A 24,408-nucleotide genomic window follows, 5' to 3' on the forward strand; every position below is an offset into this window, starting at 1 on the left:
AAACCACTACTTTGGGAAATTTGCTGTCACCCTCTGTTCTCCCGAAATAAAACACAACAGTAAGTTCATGGTTAACACATAGGGGCATTTTCAAATGAGTTAAAAAAATGTAGGGTATGTAAATATGTTTTACCTTCTGGTGCTTTCAAATCAGAAACCACAGGTGGCATCTTTCCAATTGAAAGTTGTCTCAAGTGCACTTAAACATATGTCATTTACGTGTTGATATTTACCTCATGTCATCTACAATATGTTGGTCTCACTACCAATGAGATCAAGGTCAGAATTCAAAATCATCTGTTAACTATACAGACTGGGCAGGCCTCAAATCTAGAACATAAATACTCTAAAACGGCAAGTGATTGAACGGGTCTTGTGTCCACCTAGAGGAGGAGATAGGGATGGGCTGCTGCGAAAGAGGGAGATGTATTGGATAGTCAAGCTTCAGATCCGGGTACCTGCCTGTCTGAACTCTGAGTATGATCTTATCAACTATTGGCAATCATTTTTTGCACTTGGCTTCTTATCTAATTTGTCTCCCTCTTTTCCAGCAGCCCATATATATATATATATATATATATATATATATATATATATATATATATATATATATATATATGTCTTTACATTCTGACATGTGCATATGTGTACATATGCGCACATGTGTTATGTTATTTTATATCTGCTCATTTGTGTAGAGTTATTTATGTCAGTATATACTAGGGTTATAATACAATATATTTAATAATTATTCTTTACAACAAACCCACAATAAAATGCATATACAAAACAATTAAAATTAATGTAAATTCCTAAATTCTTTATATTAGTTAAAATTTATAGACACATTGAATTATATTTATAGGAACCAGATTATGAATCAAACTATACAAGCGGAAACTGTTACAATATTCTTTACAAAGCAAACCAAATATACCTTTAGAATTAACCTTATTCACAATAATCTCCCAAATCAGAGTTGCATTTAAATATCACAATGAGATGCCAAGGTATGGTTTGTTAACTTCCAGACAAATATACTTAAGCTATTTAACCCACAAATTATTCAATACAACTCTAATTAAAACACCAGAAGTTATATATATTCTTAATGCAAACAACCAATTTCTATGCTAATTTATCTGAGCTGAAATGAATTCTTAAAGTGAAAGTAAATCCTAGCGTTTTACAAACGCTAGGATTTACTATTGCAACAAATAAAGGGCACTTTCATTCATGACGTATAAGATACTTCATGTATAAAACTCCTTTATTTGATTCAATCGATCGCCGCTCTTAGCTCCTACAGCAGAGCACGGCTATCGGCTAAGAGGTGAAAATGTCACCTCTTAGCCAAAAATTTTTAAAGCCGTGGGCTGCCGAAGCAGCTAAAAAAGGCGATCGATTGAATCTTATACTTCATGAATGAAAGTGCCCTTTATTTGTTTCAATAGTAAATCCTAGCGATTGTAAAACGCTAGGATTTACTTTCACTTTAATTATCTACAATTAAGACAAATTCTAAAATATATTTATATATTTGCAAAGATAAATTACTTAGCATTAATGATTAGTTTTAAACTACACAGGATTATGAATACAAGCTAAAATACAAAGTGCCCTTTTAAATCTACTAACTGCAATTTGACTATAGTCTTAGAATACCTTTGTTTAAAATATTAAAAATATAGAACAGTCATACATCACCCAAATAAAAAAATCAAAGTTTTAGCTTCCAGAGTTTCTCTGATAAATCCAATTTCACTTAATAAATTAAAAGAGGTCATTTTTGCAAGATGGTAAAAATTAGGCCAAGGTTGCTTTATAATAGACTGGATCGCAAGACAGTAGTTTGTCAGCCAAAAATTCAGCAGCAGAGTCTTCCTTTTCTCTCTTGCCTGGGACTATATCACGCGATATAATCCCACCCCTTTTTATTCTAATCATTAGTGAAATTAAGATGATAGGCCCTTGTCCCTGATTGGTTATTTGGGAAATTTCATTTTCAACAGCCAAATGTCTTTTGGCTGTAATACTGGATTTAGGCCATTGGGGGCAGCAGACAGATACAAACAGTTTCATTCAAATATTGCTGCAGTTCAATTATCTAATCTATAAAATGTTTATCAAATACACTATTTCTTTATATTAATAAACCTGTCTGGTCATATGTTTAATATACATTAATCATATTTTGTCATTTTTCCGGATTATTTTAATATGAAACATCAGTATTATTTCTAACATCATATTATTATTATCTTATATTCATATAAAAACAGAGCATATTTCACATTCAGTACACCTCGTTCTGAGTGCGTAAAGCATATGACACTATTTAAAACATAAACCACATATGTACTTATAAGATGCCTGAAAAATATAAAGAAATAGGACATTGGACATTTTAAATTGATTGTATAGCTACTTGTTCAATACAGCAGACATTTATTCAATATAGTATTTCCCAGATCAATACATACTGACTGTATGTGTATATATATATATATATATATATTTATATATATATATATATATATATGTGTGTGTGTGTGTGTGTGTGTTTGAGTATTTTAAATAGATTTGAAAATTATAGACAAATCAGTTATATGACCTTTTTAAGTATACATTCTGCTATTAAAAATCTAAGTTTTTTCCAAGTCTGGAAAGTGGGAGATTTTGTGTATCCCAATCAGCAGGAGATAATTAACTCTTGCATACAACTAGGCTTCAAAGAGTTCAGTGAGCCGTTGTGCTAAATTATCACGTGTCTGTTAGCTCATAATATCTTGAAATTCTGTTGGCTTATCTGAAAATAGTGCAGGATTTTGTCTACAAAAGATGCTGGTGGTCTAACATTTGATCACCAAGTAAGTGTTAATTATTACCTTCCTGATTTTAAAGCCAGTCTTCACTAACTGACCAAATGTATTGAACAAAGGTAAAATTTAGCATATTAAGTGGGGAGGAAAGGTTTAAGCTGAATCCTGATATGTAATTAGTAAGGCATCTCATGTCTGACCCTCAGATATGCAATATACAGAATGTATTCAGCAAATGGTATTAAGCATGCTCAACCTTAATGTTTGATCGATTGCATACTGATTTTATCTTATTATATAGATATGTATTATCCACTGACATTTACAGATACCCTGACATGTAAGTTACCATTAATGAATTATTCTATTCAACTGATTGTCTATGTATTAACGCTGTAATATTTTTTATTATATTTTTTCAAATATTCTTTCAAATATCATCTTATATGTTGGGAGCACATATTCTATACGTCTTTGCCTCAATGCATGTATATATTCATCTTATGGCATTCTGTATATAGGCGATTATTTAATTATTGCTAGTATACACTCTAGCATTATATATATGTATATATATATATATATATATATATATATATATATATATATATATAATTTCTACTTTTATCAATTGGATCACAGTCCAAATGTAGCAGACGTAAATGGGTTTAGAGTCTAAAACTCAATATGAAGGTTACTGCATCACCAACACTACCTTTGTTCTTATCCAATCAGGGTCCTGTTGCTTTTAAAGATGCACAGGTGTTTAGTCTAACAGCTATGATTACGGCCCGACGGCTGAAACATTTGTTGATGCTGCAATGTGCTACATGGATACTTTTTAGCTAGTTTGTTCAATAAAGACTTTTTGCTTTTACTGATGACCGCTCCCTGCATCTTCCTTTGCTGACTATACCTTTACCACCGGGCAGCAGAAGCAGCACTGGACAAGGCTCCGGAGTTTAGTGTAAGAGATAGTCCATCTCTCGATATCCAAACTTCACAGATTACCGATCACAGATTGGATGTATGGCAACCACGTGATGTGATTGAACGTGATTGAACGTTCGGGAACTGTACGTAAAATCTTTACAGGACTATGTTATCTGTTGTCTCCTTCTCAGTACTCTAAAGAGAGTGAGTGTGTCTGGCGTATATAGGGGCTACGGACCATACACTGAGTTTGTGATTTTGCACAAATATGGATTACTTATTTCCATCATAGGGTATCCTTACACAGTGACTCTGTTTTCTCATTAAGTATTCTTGTTCTATTACTCAATTACTATACAGGATACTACTTTAGGTATTTACAGACACTTGTAATTATATATATATATAGAGATATAATCATGCACTTCCTGTTCATTTCTCCATAAATTCAATCAGCTTTTACTAAAAAAAAAAAAATGTTTTAATATGTTTAAAGGATGAATCATGAAAGAAAAAGTTTAGGTTCCAGGTCCCTTTAATAGCTGCAAAACAGGAAACTGTTAAACTTGACAACAGGCCAAAAGTTTTGAAAGTGCCCAAAGATGGATAGGCCAACTTTTCTAATTAACCATTTCTGCTAATGCATTTAGTGGGGAAAGCACTTGCAACAATATTAATGTAAATAAATACTAAGAAAATCTGTGACAGTTTCAGGATTGGATCAAGGTGGAGTGAAATAAATCCAGACAGACTTGTGTGTCTGTAGTCGTGTGAAACATGCGTATGCGGTGACAGGCGAAATAGATCACAATCCTTCAGGTCTAATAAACCTAATATATCAGGACAACATGCCGAGTTTAGAAGAGCAGGTATAAAGAACTACCTCAACAACTGCACACAACCACACTGCCGGCTTTCTTATTGCAGTGCAAAATTTATCAAAATCAAGCTGCTGAGTTAAGGGGTTGTGTGCTCACTAGCCATGAAAACAGAAAGTGCAGTGCTGGTTTAATCTGTAACAGGCACCACTGCAATCAGTAGTGAAGAAAATATAATAATCAACTGTTTGCCAAGCACTATCCATGCTCCATTTGACGATTGCTTGTCAGTTTTAGTTCTTTAGGCTTATTTTTATTCAAATTTTAAAGAAAACATAACGCAATAATAAATGAAAGAAACATTCTTTAGGAATATAGACAGCTACATGAACTAAATAAATATGTACTTTTTTCACACATACACCTTTTGTTTACCTTCACTTTTTTTCCTTGCAAGAGATACCCATTCTAGACAGGTGTGGAATCCACTTCCTTCGATATCCAATTCATCTTTTTCAATAGACAATAAAAGGACATCAATAACGTGCAGCTCTGACTGAACCGAAGAAATGCTGTGAACTACAATAAAAGGAGCTCCGAGTTCTTGATTAAACAGCATCTGAAAATAGTTTTGTTTAAAAAGAAAGAAAGCATGAGAGTAATATAATGCTACCAAAAAATATTCTGCATATGCTAAGTAAGGCTATGGAGGTGTGCAGTTAACTCAAAAACAGGTACTTAGATAAACTAAGTCTATAGGCGTGACTTACTAAGTGAGGTTTTTTTTTTTTTTTTTTTTTTAAATAATTTTTTATTAAAATTTTTGGCATAAACAATAGACAACATATGTCCATTTATAGCAATAGCAAATGTATAGATATATTACAGACATGCTGATGTATAGAATAAGCCACCTATACGGTATCTTTGTAATCATATACAAACAATAAGTATATGCGCAAATATCATCTGTAAACAAATATGCCAGGAACTTTTTTGTATATAGATTATTACATTAGCAGAGCAAATAGTTGGCTACAAAGATAGCTATTAAAATAGCAGCCTAGATAATAGTTTTGTAAACACATTCGGCTAGATTACGAGTTCGGCGTTAGCCTTAAAAAGCAGCGTTAAGGGGTCCTAACGCTGCTTTTTAACGCCTTGCTGGTATTACGAGTTTGGCAGGTACAGGTGTACCGCTCACTTTTCTTCCACGACTTTTCCATACCGCAAATCCCTTTACGTCAATTGTGTATCCTATCTTTTTAATGGGACTTGCCTAACGCTGGTATTACAAGTCTTGGAAGAAGTGAGCGGTACAGCCTCTACCTCCAAGACTCCTACCGCATATAAAAGTCAGTAGTTAAGAGTTTTATGGGCTAACGCCGGAACATAAAGCTCTTAACTACAGTGCTACAAAGTACACTAACACAAATAAACTACCTATAAACCCCTAAACCGAGGCCCCCCCACATCGCAAACACTATAATAAAATTATTTAACCCCTAATCTGCCGACCGGACATTGCTGCCACCTACATTATACCTATGAACCCCTAATCTGCTACCCCTAACATCGCCGACACCTACATTATATTTATTAACCCCTAATCTGCCGCCCCCAACGTCGCCGCCACCTACCTACAATTATTAACCCCTAATCTGCCGCCCCCAACGTCGCCGCTACTATATTAAATGTATTAACCCCTAAACCTAAGTCTAACCCCCCCTAACTTAAATCTATTTTTAATAAATCTAAATAAAATTACTATAATTAAATAAATTATTCCTATTTAAAACTAAATACTTACCTATAAAATAAACTATAAGATAGCTACAATATAACTAATAGTTACATTGTAGCTATTTTAGGATTTATATTTATTTTACAGGCAACTTTGTATTTATTTTAACTAGGTAGAATAGTTATTAAATAGTTAATAACTATTTAATAGCTACCTAGTTAAAAACAGAATTGATGCTTACCTGATAAATTTCTTTCGCTTGTGATGTATCGAGTCCACGGATTCATCCATACTTGTGGGATATTCTCCGTCCCTACAGGAAGTGGCAGAGAGAGCACCCACAACAGAGCTGTCTATATAGCTCCTCCCTTAGCTCCACCCCCCAGTCATTCGACCGAAGGCTAGGAAGAAAAAGGAGAAACTATAGGGTGCAGTGGTGACTGAAGTTTTTTAAATAAAAATATACTACCTGTCTTATATAGACAGGGCAGGCCGTGGACTCGATACATCACAAGAGAAAGAAATTTATCAGGTAAGCATAAATTCTGTTTTCTCTTGTAAGATGTATCGAGTCCACGGATTCATCCATACTTGTGGGATACCAATACCAAAGCTTTAGGACACTGATGAAGGGAGGGACAAGACAGGTTCCTTAAACGGAAGGCACTGCTGCTTGTAGAACCTTTCTCCCAAAAATAGCCTCCAAAGAAGCAAAATAATCAAATTTGGAAAATTTGGAAAAAGTATGAAGCGAAGACCTAGTCGCCGCCTTACAAATCTGTTCAACAGAAGCCTCATTTTTAAAAGCCCATGTGGAAGCCACTGCTCTAGTAGAATGAGCAGTAATTCTTTCAGGAGGCTGCTAGCCAGCAGTCTCATAAGCATACGGATGATGTATTGCAGGCAAAAAGAAAGAGGTAGCCGTGGCCTTTGGACCTCTATGCTTACCAGAATAGACAACAAACAATGAAGATGTTTGACGGAAATCTTTGGTTGCTTGTAAGTAGAACTTTAAAGCATGAACCACATCAAGATTGTGCAACAGACGTTCCTTCTTTGAAGAAGGATTAGGACACAGCGAAGGAACAACAATTTCCTGATTGATATTCCTATTAGAAAGAACCTTAGGAAGGAATCAAGGTTTGATACGTAAAACCACCTTATCTGCATGGAAAATAAGATAAGGTGAGTCACACTGTAAAGCAGATAACTTAGAAACCCTTCGAGCCGAAGAGATAGCTACTAAAAAAAAAACTTTCCAAGATAGAAGCTTAATATCTATGGAATGCATAGGTTCAAACGGAACCCCTTGAAGAACTTTAAGAACCAAGTTTAGGCTCCATGGCGGAGCAACAGGTTTAAATACAGGCTTGATCCTGACCAAGGCCTGACTAAACGCTTGAACGTCTGGGACATCTGCCAGACGTTTGTGTAAAAGAATAGACAAAGCAGATATTTGTCCCTTTAAGGAACTAGCTGATAATCCCTTCTCCAATCCTTCTTGGAGAAAAGACAAAATTCTAGGAATCCTAATCTTACTCCATGAGTAACCCTTGGATTCACACCAACAAAGATATTTGCGCCAAATCTTATGATAGATTTTCCTGGTGACATGCTTTATAGCCTGAATCAGGGTATCAATGACCGACTCAGAGAAACCACGCTTTGATAGAATCAGGCGTTCAATCTCCAAGCAGTCAGACGCAGAGAAATTAGATTTGGATGCTTTAACGGACCTTGGATTAGAAGGTCCTGCCTCATTGGCAGAGTCCACGGTGGAACAGATGACATGTCCACCAGGTCTGCATACCAAGTCCTGCGTAGCCACGCAGGCGCTATCAGAATCCCCGAAGCTCTCTCCTGCTTGATTCTGGCAACCAGACGTGGGAGGAGAGGAAACGGTGGAAATACATAAGCCAGATTGAAAGACCAGGGCACTGCTAGAGCATCTATCAGTACCACCTGGGGATCCCGGGACCTGGACCCGTAACACGGAAGTTTGGCATTCTGTCGGGACGCCATCAGATCCAATTCTGGTGTGCCACATAGCTGAGTCAGCTGGGCAAATACCTCCGGATGGAGCTCCCACTCCCCCGGATGAAAAGTCTGACGACTTAGAAATTGCGCCTCCCAGTTCTCTACCCCTGGGATATGGATTCCTGAGAGATGGCAAGAGTGATCCTCCACCCATCGGATAATTCCCTGAGACAGGTGGTCCTGAGACAACCACCAGAGAAGAGATTCTCTGGTCTCTTGGTCCAGATGCAGTTGAGGAGATAAATCTGCATAATCCCCATTCCACTGTTTGAGCATGCATAGTTGCAGTGGTCTGAGGTGTAGGCGGGCATAAGGAACTATGTCCATTGCCGCTACCATAAGTCCGATTACCTCCATACACTGAGCCACTGATGGCCGAGGAATGGAATGAAGAGCTCGGCAAGTGATTAAAAGTTTTGATTTTTTTGACCTCCGTCAGAGGTCCCTAGGAAGGAAACTCTTGTGAGAGGGACGAGAGAACTCTTTGTTATGTTCACCTTCCATCCGTGAGATCTCAGAAAAGCCAACACGATGTCCGTGTGAGACTTGGCTAGCTGGAAAGTCGACGCCTGAATTAAGATGTCGTCTAGATAAGGCGCCACTGCTATACCCCGCGGTCTTAGAACCGCCAAAAGGGACCCTAGCACCATTGTAAAAATTCTGGGAGCCTTGGCCAACCCGAAGGGAAGGGCCACAAACTGGTAATGCCTGTCCAGAAAGGCGAATCTGAGGAATTGATGATGATCTCTGTGAATAGGGATGTGTAGATATGCATCCTTTCAGTCCACGGTAGTCATATATTGACCCTCCTGGATCAGAGGAAGAATAGTCCGAATAGTCTCCATCTTGAAAGTTGGTGCTCTGAGGAATTTGTTTAGAATTTTGAGATCCAAGATTGGTCTGAAAGTTCCCTCTTTTTTGGGAACAACAAACAGGTTGGAGTAAAAACCTAGCCCTTGTTCCGCTCTTGGAACTGGGCGAATCACTCCCATGGTATGTAGGTCTTCTACAAAGCGTAAGAACGCCTCTCTCTTTGTCTGGTTTGCAGACAATTGAGAAATGTGAAATCTCCCCCTTGGGGGGGGGGGGGAGTCTTTGAAGTCCAAAAGATATTCTTGGGACACAATTTCTAAAGCCCAGGAATCATGAACATCTCTTGCCCACGCCTGAGCGAAGAGAGTCTGCCCCCTACTAGATCCGGATCGGGGGCTACCCCTTCATGCTGTCTTAGAGGCAGCAGCAGGCTTCTTGGCCTGTTTATACCTTTGTTTCAAGCCTGGTTAGGTCTCCAGACTGACTTGGATTGGACAGAATTCCCCTCTTGCTGTAGGAGAAGCTGAAGGGGGACCACCCTTGAAGTTCCGAAAGGAACGAAAATTATTCTGTTTGGTCCACATCTTATTTGTTTTATCCTGAGGGAGGGCATGGTCTTTCCCTCCAGTGATGTCTGAAATAATTTTTTTCAGTGCAGGCCGGAATAGGGTCTTTCCTTTGAAAGGTATGTTCAACAATTTAGATTTTTATGACACATCAGCAGACCAGGACTTAAGCCATAACGCCCTGCGTGCTAAAATGGTAAAACCTGAATTCTTTGCCGCTAATTTAGCCATTTGGAAAGCGGCATCTGTAATGAAAGAATTAGCCAACTTAAGGGCATTAATTCTATCCATAATATCCTCTAATGGAGTCTCCACCTGGAGATCCTCTTCTAGAGCCTCAAACCAGAAAGCAGCTGCAGTAGTTACAGGAACAATGCATGCAATAGATTGGAGAAGAAAACCTTGATGAACAAAAATTTTCTTTAGGAGACTCTCTAATTTTTTATCCATAGGATCTTAGAAAGCACAACTGTCTTCGATAGGTATAGTTGTATGCTTAGCAACAGTAGAGATAGCTACCTCCACCTTAGGAACAGTCTGCCACGAGTCCTGTATGGTGTCAGATATGGGAAACATTTTCTTAAAAACAGGAGGGGGAGCGAACGGAATACCTGGTCTATCCCACTCCTTAGTAACAATAGTCATAATCCTCTTAGGGAATGTAAAAACATCAGTGTAAACAGGAACCTCTAAGTATCTGTCCATTTTACACAATCTCTCTGGGACCACTATAGGGTCACAATCGTCTAGAGAAGCTAATACCTCCTTGAGCAATAAGCGGAGGTGTTCAAGCTTAAATTTAAAAGCCGTCCTATCAGAATCTGTCTGAGGGAGCGTCTTTCCTGAATCAGAAATCTCTCCCTCATATAACAAATCCCTTACCCCTACTTCAGAACATTCTGAGGGTATATCGGATACGGCTACTAAAGCATCAGACGGCTCAGCATTTATTCTTAACCCAGAGCTGACACGCTTTCCTTGTAAACCAGGCAGTTTAGAGAAAACCTCTGTGAGGGTTTTATTCATAACTGTGGCCATGTCTTGTAAAGTAAATTAATTAGACGCACTAGAGGTACTTGGCGTCACTTGTGTGGGCATTGCTGGTTGTGACACTTGGGGAGAGCTAGATGGTAAACCCTCATTTCCTTCTAACTAAGAATCATCTATTGCAATATTTTTAAGTGCTAAAATATGCTCTTTATAATTTATACAACAAGAAGAAAATGCAGTACCACGCTCCGTATAGTTAAATATACCTCTTTATTCAAAACTTGTTTAAAATTTCCAGGTTACAAAGAATAGTGACAGCCTGCCACCTTTGGAGAGAGAGCGCAGCACACAGGCTTACGCGTTTTGGCAGATTGCCGTAATCATAGCCTGGTGTGTGTCTGTCCTCCTGGCCTTTAAGAACACCTAAGAACATGCTAATAGGATAAAAAATACGCTAATCCTTCCCTCTAATAAAGAGCACTTAAGGAATACCTGCAACACATAATTAACCCTTTGTACTATCACCTCTTGTGTAAGCTTAATAGTGTAATATAACCTATTGGCAAAAAAGGGCTTTCCTCCACAGGTTTTGTTATTAACACTTGGAGTGTTAACAAATAAATTAATTCTATAAAATTGACATTTATGTAAGTAATGTTTGGGATATGTACAGTCTAATGTGAAAATGTATAGTTTTGGAATGTTAGGCTAACTCCACTACTGATGTTTTTACAGAAGTTTTTTTTAACAGAAGTTTTTTTAAAAGAACTTAAAGTTATGTAAAAACCTAACTCTCAGTTCTCCCCTATAGGCCTAATTGTAGTGATCACTTTATTAGAAAACACTGAGGGAGAATATAATATTTGGTGCAAACAAATGATGCATGTTCAGACTGCAGTTTATACACAGACATTTATTCGCACCTCAGACATACATAAGTGCCTACACATATGTGTGCACCGTAAACATGCATACTTGCGCACATAAGATGTATGAAAATAGAATTGTCTTATTCCCAGTAGTTTATTATATCGTATCTGGAATTTAGACCTTCTGGAACTCTAGTTCTAAGTCTTAATATCCAGAACATCTCCCTTTTCGCCAGGAGTTTATCCAAATCTCCTCCCCTTTTGGGGACCTTCACTTCCTCAATGGCGCACCATTTAAGTGTACCAATATCACCATTATGGTTCTCAGTGAAGTGCCGTACTCGGGGTGTTTGTGATTTGCCTCTTATGAGGGTGGATATATGTTCACGTATCCGTGTTTTGATGTCCCTGGAGGTAAGACCTATGTATTGCACTCTGCACACTTGGCATGTCAGCATGTATATCACACTCACAGCCGTGCAGTTCATACAAGTCTGAATCTGAAAAACCTCTCCTGTCACCTGTGACTTAAATGTTTTGGTTTTATCCAGGTACTCGCATGGTTTGCATTTTTTGTGACCGCAGTAGTACATCCAAGTGCTTTGTGTTTTGGTTTTTGACTTTAATTCTGTGGGTGATAATAGTGACCCCAAAGTGGGACACTTCCTCGAACTACATCTAATACCTTTCTTGACCACCTCGATCAATTTTTCATCAGCGGACAAAATGGAGAAATGTTTCCGTATTATATTGGCAATCTCTGGAAACTGGGCACTATAACTGGCGACAAATGTCACTCCTTTATAGTCCTCTGTTTCTGTCTCCCTCTAAGGAAATTCTCTCTAGTCTTGGGCTCCACCTGCATTCTGGCTTTTTAAATTATTTTATGAGAGTAACCTCTCTCTTTAAGTCTCTGTTCTAGGGCAGCTGCCTCCTGATGGTAATCTCCATCTCTCAAGCAATTCCTCTTAAGGCGAATACATTTGCCCTTTGCTACCGCTGCTGCCGTATGCCTCGGATGGCAACTTCTACCATGTAGTAGTTTGTTGCCACTAATGGGCTTTCTGTATACTTTGGTGATAACCTTATTGTCTTTAGTACCCATCAATACTAGATCCAAATAATTAATTGAAGTGGGACTATGCTCATGAGTGAAACTCATACCCACATCATTATCATTTAGGCTTTCCACAAAGCCCATGATGTCTAGAGGATCCCCCTTCCAGATAAACAGGAGATCGTCAATGTATCTTCCATACATGACGATTCGATCCTTGTAGATGTTTCTATCTCCAAAGATGTGGAAGAACTCCCACCAACCTAAAAATAGGTTAGCGTAGGAGGGGGCAAACTTGGCCCCCATCGCTGTTCCACATCTCTGGAGATAGAAAACATCTTGAAACTGGAAGAAATTGTGGGTCAGAAGATACCTGGTCACTCTTAATACAAAGTCCTGAAATTCTCTTGAAAATTCTGAATAGTTCCTAAGAAAGAATTTTATAGCCCGTAGGCCTTCCTCGTGAGGGATTGAGGAGTATAGGGACACAGCGTCCACTGTTACCCAATGGTAGTCCTGATCCCCCATTTGTGTTTCCATCATACTAAGAACATGCTTCGTGTCCTTAATATATGATGGAAGTGATTTAACAAAAGGTTGAAGTATAGTGTCTAACCAACTGGGAGAGATGTTCTAAAAGGGACCCTATTCCACTTACTATAGGACGACCTGTATGTCCTTAAGTGACTTATGGACTTTGGGTAAGTGATGGAACAGGGGTAATTCTTGGGTTGTCTATCATTAAGAATTCCATGGTTTTCAAATCAATGCACCCCTGTTCCATCCCATCGTCCAATAAGTCACGTAATTCTCTCTTAAAGGTTTCAGTAGGGTCCCTTGGCAATGTGGTATAGTTTCTATCGTTGCGTAGTTGTCTCAATGCTTCTTTCACATAGACTTCCCTGTCTAGGACTACTATTGTCCCCCCCCTTATCCGCGTTCTTGATGACAAGTTCAGTGTCATCTTGCAGTTGTTTCAATGCTATCCTCTCTTCACCTTTCAAATTTTGCCTAGTGGGAACAGTGCTGTCTTTGAGGGCAATAAGATCTCTTTCCACTCTATTAAAAAAAGTCTCTATAATAGTCCCTCTACTCTGTATGGGATAAAACACAGACTTTGGTTTGAAGCTAAGCCCTTTATTTATATGACCACATTCGCTCCTTGTATCAAATTGTAAACCTTGTCACTAGTGGAGTTAGTAACATTACTTACATAAATGTCAATTTTATAGAATTAATTTATTTGTCAACACTCCAAGTGTTAATAACAAAACCTGTGGAGGAAAGCCCTTTTTTGCCAATAGGTTATATTACACTATTAAGCTTACACAAGAGGTGATAGTGATAGTACAAAGGGTTAATTATTTGTTGCAGGTATTCCTTAAGTGCTCTTTATTAGAGGGAGGGATTAGCATATTTTTTATCCTATTAGCATGTTCTTAGGTGTTCTTAAAGGCCAGGAGGAAAGACCCACACCAGGCTATGATTACGGCAATCTGCCGAAACGTGCAAGCCCGTGTGCTGCGCTCTCTCTCCATACAGGTTGCAGGCTGTCACTATTCTTTGTAACCTGGAAATTTTAAGCAAGTTTTGAATAAAGAGGTATATTTTACTATACGGAGCGTGGTACTGCATTTTCTTCTTCTTGAATACTTAGAGCCGGTGTACCACACTCCATTTATCATTTTTTCTGCTCCTGCATTACAATTGGACATGACAAGCAAATAACACAGTTAATCCCCCAAAGTCGTTATGGTGTGTGATCAGGAAACAAAGGAAACTTACCGGATGAGAGTGTCTTGGTGTCAAGCCAGCAGGAGTCTGGAGAAGTAGGAGCCGAGACCGCAAGCGTACGTCTGAGGAAAAGGCATCCGAATTCAGCACCAGAAGTGAAGGCGGATACAGACCAGACACAGTACCCGGCGCAACAGCCAATCACGGCAGACGTGGAAACACACACCCACAGCGGTGACGTCAGTATACAGGAAACGACGGACGGCAAGGGTCTAGCAAAGAGGAGGACGAGGAACAGCGGCAGAGTGGGTGAGTGAATTGTTATTTGACTGTTCACAGCAGTGTGTCACAAGTTAAGAAGTATATGAAAGTGACCATAATGCTATAAGTCTTATCCCACATAAGCCGAAGACTCCGATCAGACAAGCCATACTAATTGTTTCCTGTACTGTGCAGCCTTTGAGTGAACACGGCTAAGAGGGAATTGTGTTATATAGAGCTGAAAATACTTTTTATGGACTATTATAAGTCTACACCGCTTAAATTGTGTCATATCCAATGAACATTGTCTAAATATTGGAAATCAATTGAAATAGATTCCAGTGAAGTCCCATATTAGCTGATCCCATTTGTACTGGACTTTATAATTTATAGACATATCAGTGCAAGTGGGACACATTCTAAGAGGGGGTTACACAATGGCTTCTAAACACATAGAACAAGGATTCTCCTTGGTGTCAGACATGTTAAACAGGCTAGTAATGTAACAAGGAAGCTTGGAAAACACTTTAATCAAAGTAAATAACACTTTAAACAAAAACGGTACTGTGCCTTTAAGAGAAAAAAAAGCTGCACAAATTCTGCAAAACAATGTAAAAAAGCAGTAAACACAACAAAATTTTTACAGTAGCATCATAAAGCCTTAGTAACTTTGCACAACTATGCAAATAAACAATTAACCCCTTAATGTAAAAACCGGATTGCAAAAACTTCAAAATCGGTAAAATAACGTTCAGCACCTTGCCACAGCTCTGCTGTGGCGCCTACCTGCCCTTTAGGAACGATTTGTGGGGAAAAAACCCTCTTTATAGCCCTCAAATACAGCAGTAATTTCTGGAGAAGTAGCTGGATGCTTCTGAGGTAAATAAACTGTGCAACTGAAAAAAGGCCCCACCCACCTCACTCAAAGTTATGGGGCCTAAAAAACACCACAGAGTGTTTCTTAAACTAGCCATGTGGATTAATAACAAAGACCCCTTAAAGTCCCTCAAAAAACGTTTTATTTGTAATTAAACCAAAACGTTTTTTTCTATTAGTGTCACCAGTAACTATGAGCCCTTTATGCAAGCTTGGATTCCTCTTTTACTGAATACAGCTTACCCTTCCCTCATGGGGATATTACCAGCCTTTTCTAGAAATAACACAGTCTGTCTAGAAATAAATAGACTGAACATACCTTAATGTAGTTTAGCCTGAAAACTGCCCCCCCCCCCAACTGAAGTTTTCCTGTACTCTTCAGCTCTTGTGAGAACAGCAGTGGATCTTAGTTACAAAGTGCTAAGATCATCATCCTCCTTGCAGAAATCTTCATCCCTTTTCTGCCAGAGAGTAAATAGTACACACCGGTACCATTTAAAATAACAAACTTTTGCTTGAGAAGTAAAAAACTAACATTTTTGTCGCCACACTCCTCTCTGCCCTTCCTAGCAGTTAAGCAGCCAGAGAGAATGACTGGGTGGTGGAGCAAAGGGAGGAGCTCTATAAACAGCTCTGCTGTGGGTGCTCTCTCTTCCACTTCCTGTAGGGAAGGAGAATATCCCACAAGTATGGAAGAATCTGTGGACTCAATACATCTTACAAGAGAAATAATTACAAAATTACCTGTAAAATAAATCCTAACCTAAGTAACAAATACACCTAACACTACACTATCAATAAATTAATTAAATAAATTAACTACAATTATCTAAAATAAAATACAATTAAATAAACTAAATTATATTACAAAAAAACAAACACTAAATTACAAAATATTACAAGAAGATTAATCTAATTACGCCTAATCTAATCCCCCTAATAAAATAAAAAAGCCCCCCAAAATAATAAAATTCCCTTTCCTAAACTAAATTACAAATAGCCCTTAAAAGGGCTTTTTGCGGGGCATTGCCTCAAAGTAATCAGCTCTTTTACCTGTAAAAAAAAAGAAATATAATACCCCCCCAACATTACAACCCACCACCCCACACCCCTACTCTAAAACCAACCCGATCCCCCCTTAAAAAAACCTAACACTACCCCATTGAAGATCACCCTACCTTGAGCCGTCTTCACCCAGCCGGGCACCGATGGGGCAGAAGAGGACATCCGGACCGGCAGAAGTCTTCATCCTATCCGGGCAGAAGAGGACATCCGGACCGGAAGACATCTTCATCCAACCGGCGTCTTCTATCTTCATCCATCCGATGAGCAACTGCTCCATCTTGAAGACCTCCGGTGCGGAACATCCTTCTCGGCGGCTCAAGGTAGGGTGATCTTCAATGGGGTAGTGTTAGGTTTTTTTAAGGGGGGGTCGGGTGGGTTTTAGAGTAGGGGTGTGTGGGTGGTGGGTTGTAATGTTTGGGGGGGGGGGATTGTATTTCTTTTTTTTACATGTAAAAGAGCCGATTACTTTGGGGCAATGCCCCGTAAAAAGCCCTTTTAAGGGCTATTTGTAATTTAGTTTAGGATAAGGAATTTTATTATTTTGGGGGGCTTTTTTCTTTTATTAGGGGGATTAGATTAGGTGTAATTAGATTAAACTTCTTGTAATTTGTTTATTTTTTGTAATTTAGTGTGTTTTTTTTGTAATATAGTTTAGTTTATTTAATTGTATTTTATTTTAGATAATTGTAGTTAATTTGTTTAATTAATTTATTGATAGTGTAGTGTTAGGTGTATTTGTAACTTAGGTTAGGATTTATTTTACAGGTAATTTTGTAATTATTTTAACTAGGTAGCTATTAAATAGCTACAATGTAACTATTAGTTATATTGTAGCTATCTTATGGTTTATTTTATAGTTAAGTATTTAGTTTTAAATAGGAATAATTTATTTAATTATAGTAATTTTATTTATATTTATTAAAAATAGATTTAAGTTAGGGGGGTTAGGGTTAGACTTAGGTTTAGGGGTTAATACATTTAATATAGTTGCGGCGACGTTGGTGGGAGCAGATTAGGGGTTAATAATTGTAGGTAGGTGGCGGCGACGTTGGGGCGGCAGATTAGGGGTTAATAAATATAATGTAGGTGTCGGCGATGTTAGGGGCAGCAGATTAGGGGTTCATAGGTATAATTTAGGTGGCGGCGGTGTCCGGAGCGGCAGATTAGGGGTTAATAATATAATGCAGGTGGCGACAATGTCGGGGGCGGCAGATTAGGGGTTAATAAGTGTAAGATTAGGGGTGTTTAGACTCAAGGTTCATGTTAGGGTGTTAGGTGTAGACATAAAATGTGCTTCCCCATAGGAAACAATGGGGCTGCGTTAGGAGGTGAACGCTGCTTTTTTGCAGGTGTTAGGTTTTTTTTCAGCCGTCTCAGCCCCATTGTTTCCTATGGGGAAATCGTGCACGAGCACGTTTTAGCCAGCTTACCGCTACCGTAAGCAACGCTGGTATTACAGGGAGAAGTGGCGCTAAATTTGCTCAACGCTCAGTTTTCTGAGACTAACTCAGCCATTCAGAAAACTTGTAATACCAGCGTTGTGAGCGCTGGAAAAAAAGGCTCGTTAGCAATGCAAGTCTTTACTGACAAAACTCGTAGCTACCAATCTAAATTTATTATGAAATATAATTTTAAATAGGGTTGCAAAGCCTCACAAACTGAACAGGGCCACTCTTGTACCCAGAAGAGGTAATATAATATAGGGGAGATTCTCAAATGATGCAGACGGTCACTCTTGGTCCACTGATTGAATAGGTTCACTAACGTCTGAAACTTAATAGTGAAAAGTAAGGAGGTCTAGCAAATTGACATTTATAGTCTGGAATTAAATCTAACATATATAGTAAAAAGAACTTAGCAACTGATAATGCTAATAATAAAGCAGGCAAATAATAAACCTAGAACTTGTGATCATGCAGTATTGGAGGAGGGTCCCTACTATCTCTTAGCAGTCAAAGGGAATATAACAACACCTCAAGGAGGTAACCGGTAATATTTGTAGTCTGAAATATAATGATAACATTTTATATAGTTATATACTATTTAACCACAGCAGGAGGTATTCCTGTGCAGAGTGTGTAGACCAGCAGATAACTGCGTAGCACATGCCCACATTGAAAGGGGCTCAAAAGGGCAGAGCATTAGAGCCTAATAGCAAGTTGAGAATTAGAGTCTGCATTGGCAGGCTGGTGGGTGACTTCCAAGTATGTAATGTAATTTAAAGTTGACTATAAGATATATATAACCTTTGGAGGAAGATAATCTACTGACTGGAACAGGCAAGTGTTTTAGAAATTGCCAATAAATATCAGGGGGCAGTCATCTGTATATATGTTTAGTGTAGTTTCATAAGAGCCTCTAAAGAGGATATTAGATGATGGCAATTCACCTTACAGGTCATAAAAACATAAATTATGCTTACCTGATAATTTAATTTCCATCTGTACAAGGAGAGTCCACGGCTTCATTCATTACTTGTGGGGAGGACCAGGAGGAGGCAAAGACACCCAAGCCAAAGTCTTAAATACCTCCCCTCACCCCACAGTTATTCTGCAGAGAGAACAAGGAACAGAAGGAGAAATATCAGGGTATAATTGGTACCAGAAGAAAAACAAAAGAAATTTAGGTCCGCCCAAAGGAGAACTGGGCAGGAGCCGTGGACTCTCCTTGTACAGATGGAAATTAAATTATCAGTTAAGCATAATTTATGTTTTCCATCTTAATACGAGGAGAGTCCACGGCTTCATTCATTACTTGTGGGACACTAGAGGACACTGAATGAAAATGGGAGGGTAAAAAGGAGGCAGACCCTAGTCTGAGGGCACAGCCTGCAAAACCTTTCTCCCAAAAGCTGCTTCAGCCGAAGCAAAAACGTAAAATTTGCAAAACTTTGAAAAAGTATGTAAGGAGGACCATGTAGCCGCCTTACAAATTTGCTCCATAGAGGCCTCATTCTTGAAGAAGTTGAAGAAGCAACAGCTCTAGTTGAGTGAGCCGTAATCCTCTGAGGAGGCTTATGTCCCGCTGTCTCATAAGCCAAACGAATCATGCTCCTCAGCCAAAAAGATAGGGAAGTGGAAGAAGCCTTCTTCCCCTTGCGCTTCCCCGAATAGACAACAAACAATGCTGAAGTCTGTCGGAAATCCTTCGTAGCCTGAAGATAAAATTTCAAAGCTCGAACCACATCCAAGTTATGAAGTAACCGTTCCTTGGAAGAAGGGTTAGGACACAAGGAAGGAATTACAATCTCCTGATTAATGTTGCGATCAGACACAACCTTAGGGAGAAATCCCAACCCAGTGCGAAGGACAGCCTTATCGGCATGAAAAACCAGGTAAGGAGGCTCACATTGCAAGGCTGCCAACTCAGAGACTCTGCGTGCCGAAGCAATAGCCAGTTGAAAAAGAACCATCCAATACAGTAATGTCAAGAGAATGCATAGGCTCAAACGGAGCCTTCTGCAAAACCCTAAGAACCAGATTCAAACACCAAGGAGGAGCAGAATGTCTAAATACAGGCCTGATCCTGGATAGAGCCTGGACAAAAGACTGTATATCAGGAAGCTCAGCAAGCTTCTTGTGTAACAACACAGATAGAGCCAAAATATGTCCCATTAAAGGGACAGTCAAGTCCAAAAAAACCTCATGATTTAAATAGGGAATGTAATTTTAAAACAGAAAGCAGCTGCAGTAGTTACAGGAACAATGCATGCAATAGATTGGAGAAGAAAACCTTGATGAACAAAAATTTTCTTTAGGAGACTCTCTAATTTTTTATCCATAGGATCTTAGAAAGCACAACTGTCTTCGATAGGTATAGTTGTATGCTTAGCAACAGTAGAGATAGCTACCTCCACCTTAGGAACAGTCTGCCACGAGTCCTGTATGGTGTCAGATATGGGAAACATTTTCTTAAAAACAGGAGGGGGAGCGAACGGAATACCTGGTCTATCCCACTCCTTAGTAACAATAGTCATAATCCTCTTAGGGAATGTAAAAACATCAGTGTAAACAGGAACCTCTAAGTATCTGTCCATTTTACACAATCTCTCTGGGACCACTATAGGGTCACAATCGTCTAGAGAAGCTAATACCTCCTTGAGCAATAAGCGGAGGTGTTCAAGCTTAAATTTAAAAGCCGTCCTATCAGAATCTGTCTGAGGGAGCGTCTTTCCTGAATCAGAAATCTCTCCCTCATATAACAAATCCCTTACCCCTACTTCAGAACATTCTGAGGGTATATCGGATACGGCTACTAAAGCATCAGACGGCTCAGCATTTATTCTTAACCCAGAGCTGACACGCTTTCCTTGTAAACCAGGCAGTTTAGAGAAAACCTCTGTGAGGGTTTTATTCATAACTGTGGCCATGTCTTGTAAAGTAAATTAATTAGACGCACTAGAGGTACTTGGCGTCACTTGTGTGGGCATTGCTGGTTGTGACACTTGGGGAGAGCTAGATGGTAAACCCTCATTTCCTTCTAACTAAGAATCATCTATTGCAATATTTTTAAGTGCTAAAATATGCTCTTTATAATTTATACAACAAGAAGAAAATGCAGTACCACGCTCCGTATAGTTAAATATACCTCTTTATTCAAAACTTGTTTAAAATTTCCAGGTTACAAAGAATAGTGACAGCCTGCCACCTTTGGAGAGAGAGCGCAGCACACAGGCTTACGCGTTTTGGCAGATTGCCGTAATCATAGCCTGGTGTGTGTCTGTCCTCCTGGCCTTTAAGAACACCTAAGAACATGCTAATAGGATAAAAAATACGCTAATCCTTCCCTCTAATAAAGAGCACTTAAGGAATACCTGCAACACATAATTAACCCTTTGTACTATCACCTCTTGTGTAAGCTTAATAGTGTAATATAACCTATTGGCAAAAAAGGGCTTTCCTCCACAGGTTTTGTTATTAACACTTGGAGTGTTAACAAATAAATTAATTCTATAAAATTGACATTTATGTAAGTAATGTTTGGGATATGTACAGTCTAATGTGAAAATGTATAGTTTTGGAATGTTAGGCTAACTCCACTACTGATGTTTTTACAGAAGTTTTTTTTAACAGAAGTTTTTTTAAAAGAACTTAAAGTTATGTAAAAACCTAACTCTCAGTTCTCCCCTATAGGCCTAATTGTAGTGATCACTTTATTAGAAAACACTGAGGGAGAATATAATATTTGGTGCAAACAAATGATGCATGTTCAGACTGCAGTTTATACACAGACATTTATTCGCACCTCAGACATACATAAGTGCCTACACATATGTGTGCACCGTAAACATGCATACTTGCGCACATAAGATGTATGAAAATAGAATTGTCTTATTCCCAGTAGTTTATTATATCGTATCTGGAATTTAGACCTTCTGGAACTCTAGTTCTAAGTCTTAATATCCAGAACATCTCCCTTTTCGCCAGGAGTTTATCCAAATCTCCTCCCCTTTTGGGGACCTTCACTTCCTCAATGGCGCACCATTTAAGTGTACCAATATCACCATTATGGTTCTCAGTGAAGTGCCGTACTCGGGGTGTTTGTGATTTGCCTCTTATGAGGGTGGATATATGTTCACGTATCCGTGTTTTGATGTCCCTGGAGGTAAGACCTATGTATTGCACTCTGCACACTTGGCATGTCAGCATGTATATCACACTCACAGCCGTGCAGTTCATACAAGTCTGAATCTGAAAAACCTCTCCTGTCACCTGTGACTTAAATGTTTTGGTTTTATCCAGGTACTCGCATGGTTTGCATTTTTTGTGACCGCAGTAGTACATCCAAGTGCTTTGTGTTTTGGTTTTTGACTTTAATTCTGTGGGTGATAATAGTGACCCCAAAGTGGGACACTTCCTCGAACTACATCTAATACCTTTCTTGACCACCTCGATCAATTTTTCATCAGCGGACAAAATGGAGAAATGTTTCCGTATTATATTGGCAATCTCTGGAAACTGGGCACTATAACTGGCGACAAATGTCACTCCTTTATAGTCCTCTGTTTCTGTCTCCCTCTAAGGAAATTCTCTCTAGTCTTGGGCTCCACCTGCATTCTGGCTTTTTAAATTATTTTATGAGAGTAACCTCTCTCTTTAAGTCTCTGTTCTAGGGCAGCTGCCTCCTGATGGTAATCTCCATCTCTCAAGCAATTCCTCTTAAGGCGAATACATTTGCCCTTTGCTACCGCTGCTGCCGTATGCCTCGGATGGCAACTTCTACCATGTAGTAGTTTGTTGCCACTAATGGGCTTTCTGTATACTTTGGTGATAACCTTATTGTCTTTAGTACCCATCAATACTAGATCCAAATAATTAATTGAAGTGGGACTATGCTCATGAGTGAAACTCATACCCACATCATTATCATTTAGGCTTTCCACAAAGCCCATGATGTCTAGAGGATCCCCCTTCCAGATAAACAGGAGATCGTCAATGTATCTTCCATACATGACGATTCGATCCTTGTAGATGTTTCTATCTCCAAAGATGTGGAAGAACTCCCACCAACCTAAAAATAGGTTAGCGTAGGAGGGGGCAAACTTGGCCCCCATCGCTGTTCCACATCTCTGGAGATAGAAAACATCTTGAAACTGGAAGAAATTGTGGGTCAGAAGATACCTGGTCACTCTTAATACAAAGTCCTGAAATTCTCTTGAAAATTCTGAATAGTTCCTAAGAAAGAATTTTATAGCCCGTAGGCCTTCCTCGTGAGGGATTGAGGAGTATAGGGACACAGCGTCCACTGTTACCCAATGGTAGTCCTGATCCCCCATTTGTGTTTCCATCATACTAAGAACATGCTTCGTGTCCTTAATATATGATGGAAGTGATTTAACAAAAGGTTGAAGTATAGTGTCTAACCAACTGGGAGAGATGTTCTAAAAGGGACCCTATTCCACTTACTATAGGACGACCTGTATGTCCTTAAGTGACTTATGGACTTTGGGTAAGTGATGGAACAGGGGTAATTCTTGGGTTGTCTATCATTAAGAATTCCATGGTTTTCAAATCAATGCACCCCTGTTCCATCCCATCGTCCAATAAGTCACGTAATTCTCTCTTAAAGGTTTCAGTAGGGTCCCTTGGCAATGTGGTATAGTTTCTATCGTTGCGTAGTTGTCTCAATGCTTCTTTCACATAGACTTCCCTGTCTAGGACTACTATTGTCCCCCCCCTTATCCGCGTTCTTGATGACAAGTTCAGTGTCATCTTGCAGTTGTTTCAATGCTATCCTCTCTTCACCTTTCAAATTTTGCCTAGTGGGAACAGTGCTGTCTTTGAGGGCAATAAGATCTCTTTCCACTCTATTAAAAAAAGTCTCTATAATAGTCCCTCTACTCTGTATGGGATAAAACACAGACTTTGGTTTGAAGCTAAGCCCTTTATTTATATGACCACATTCGCTCCTTGTATCAAATTGTAAACCTTGTCACTAGTGGAGTTAGTAACATTACTTACATAAATGTCAATTTTATAGAATTAATTTATTTGTCAACACTCCAAGTGTTAATAACAAAACCTGTGGAGGAAAGCCCTTTTTTGCCAATAGGTTATATTACACTATTAAGCTTACACAAGAGGTGATAGTGATAGTACAAAGGGTTAATTATTTGTTGCAGGTATTCCTTAAGTGCTCTTTATTAGAGGGAGGGATTAGCATATTTTTTATCCTATTAGCATGTTCTTAGGTGTTCTTAAAGGCCAGGAGGAAAGACCCACACCAGGCTATGATTACGGCAATCTGCCGAAACGTGCAAGCCCGTGTGCTGCGCTCTCTCTCCATACAGGTTGCAGGCTGTCACTATTCTTTGTAACCTGGAA

General features: G+C 38.9%; 1 protein-coding gene across 1 annotated transcript in view; it reads right to left on the reverse strand.

Moving 5' to 3' along the window:
* NUDCD1 (NudC domain containing 1) overlaps positions 1-24,408 on the reverse strand; it is a 637,137-nt gene that overhangs the window by 415,020 nt on the left and 197,709 nt on the right. The window contains exon 4 of the mRNA XM_053715288.1: positions 5,009-5,192. Coding sequence (XP_053571263.1) covers positions 5,009-5,192 — 184 coding nt within the window. The remainder of the gene's footprint in view (positions 1-5,008; positions 5,193-24,408) is intronic.

This window comes from Bombina bombina, chromosome 5 (assembly GCF_027579735.1).
Source record: "Bombina bombina isolate aBomBom1 chromosome 5, aBomBom1.pri, whole genome shotgun sequence".
Classification (NCBI taxonomy): domain Eukaryota; kingdom Metazoa; phylum Chordata; class Amphibia; order Anura; family Bombinatoridae; genus Bombina; species Bombina bombina.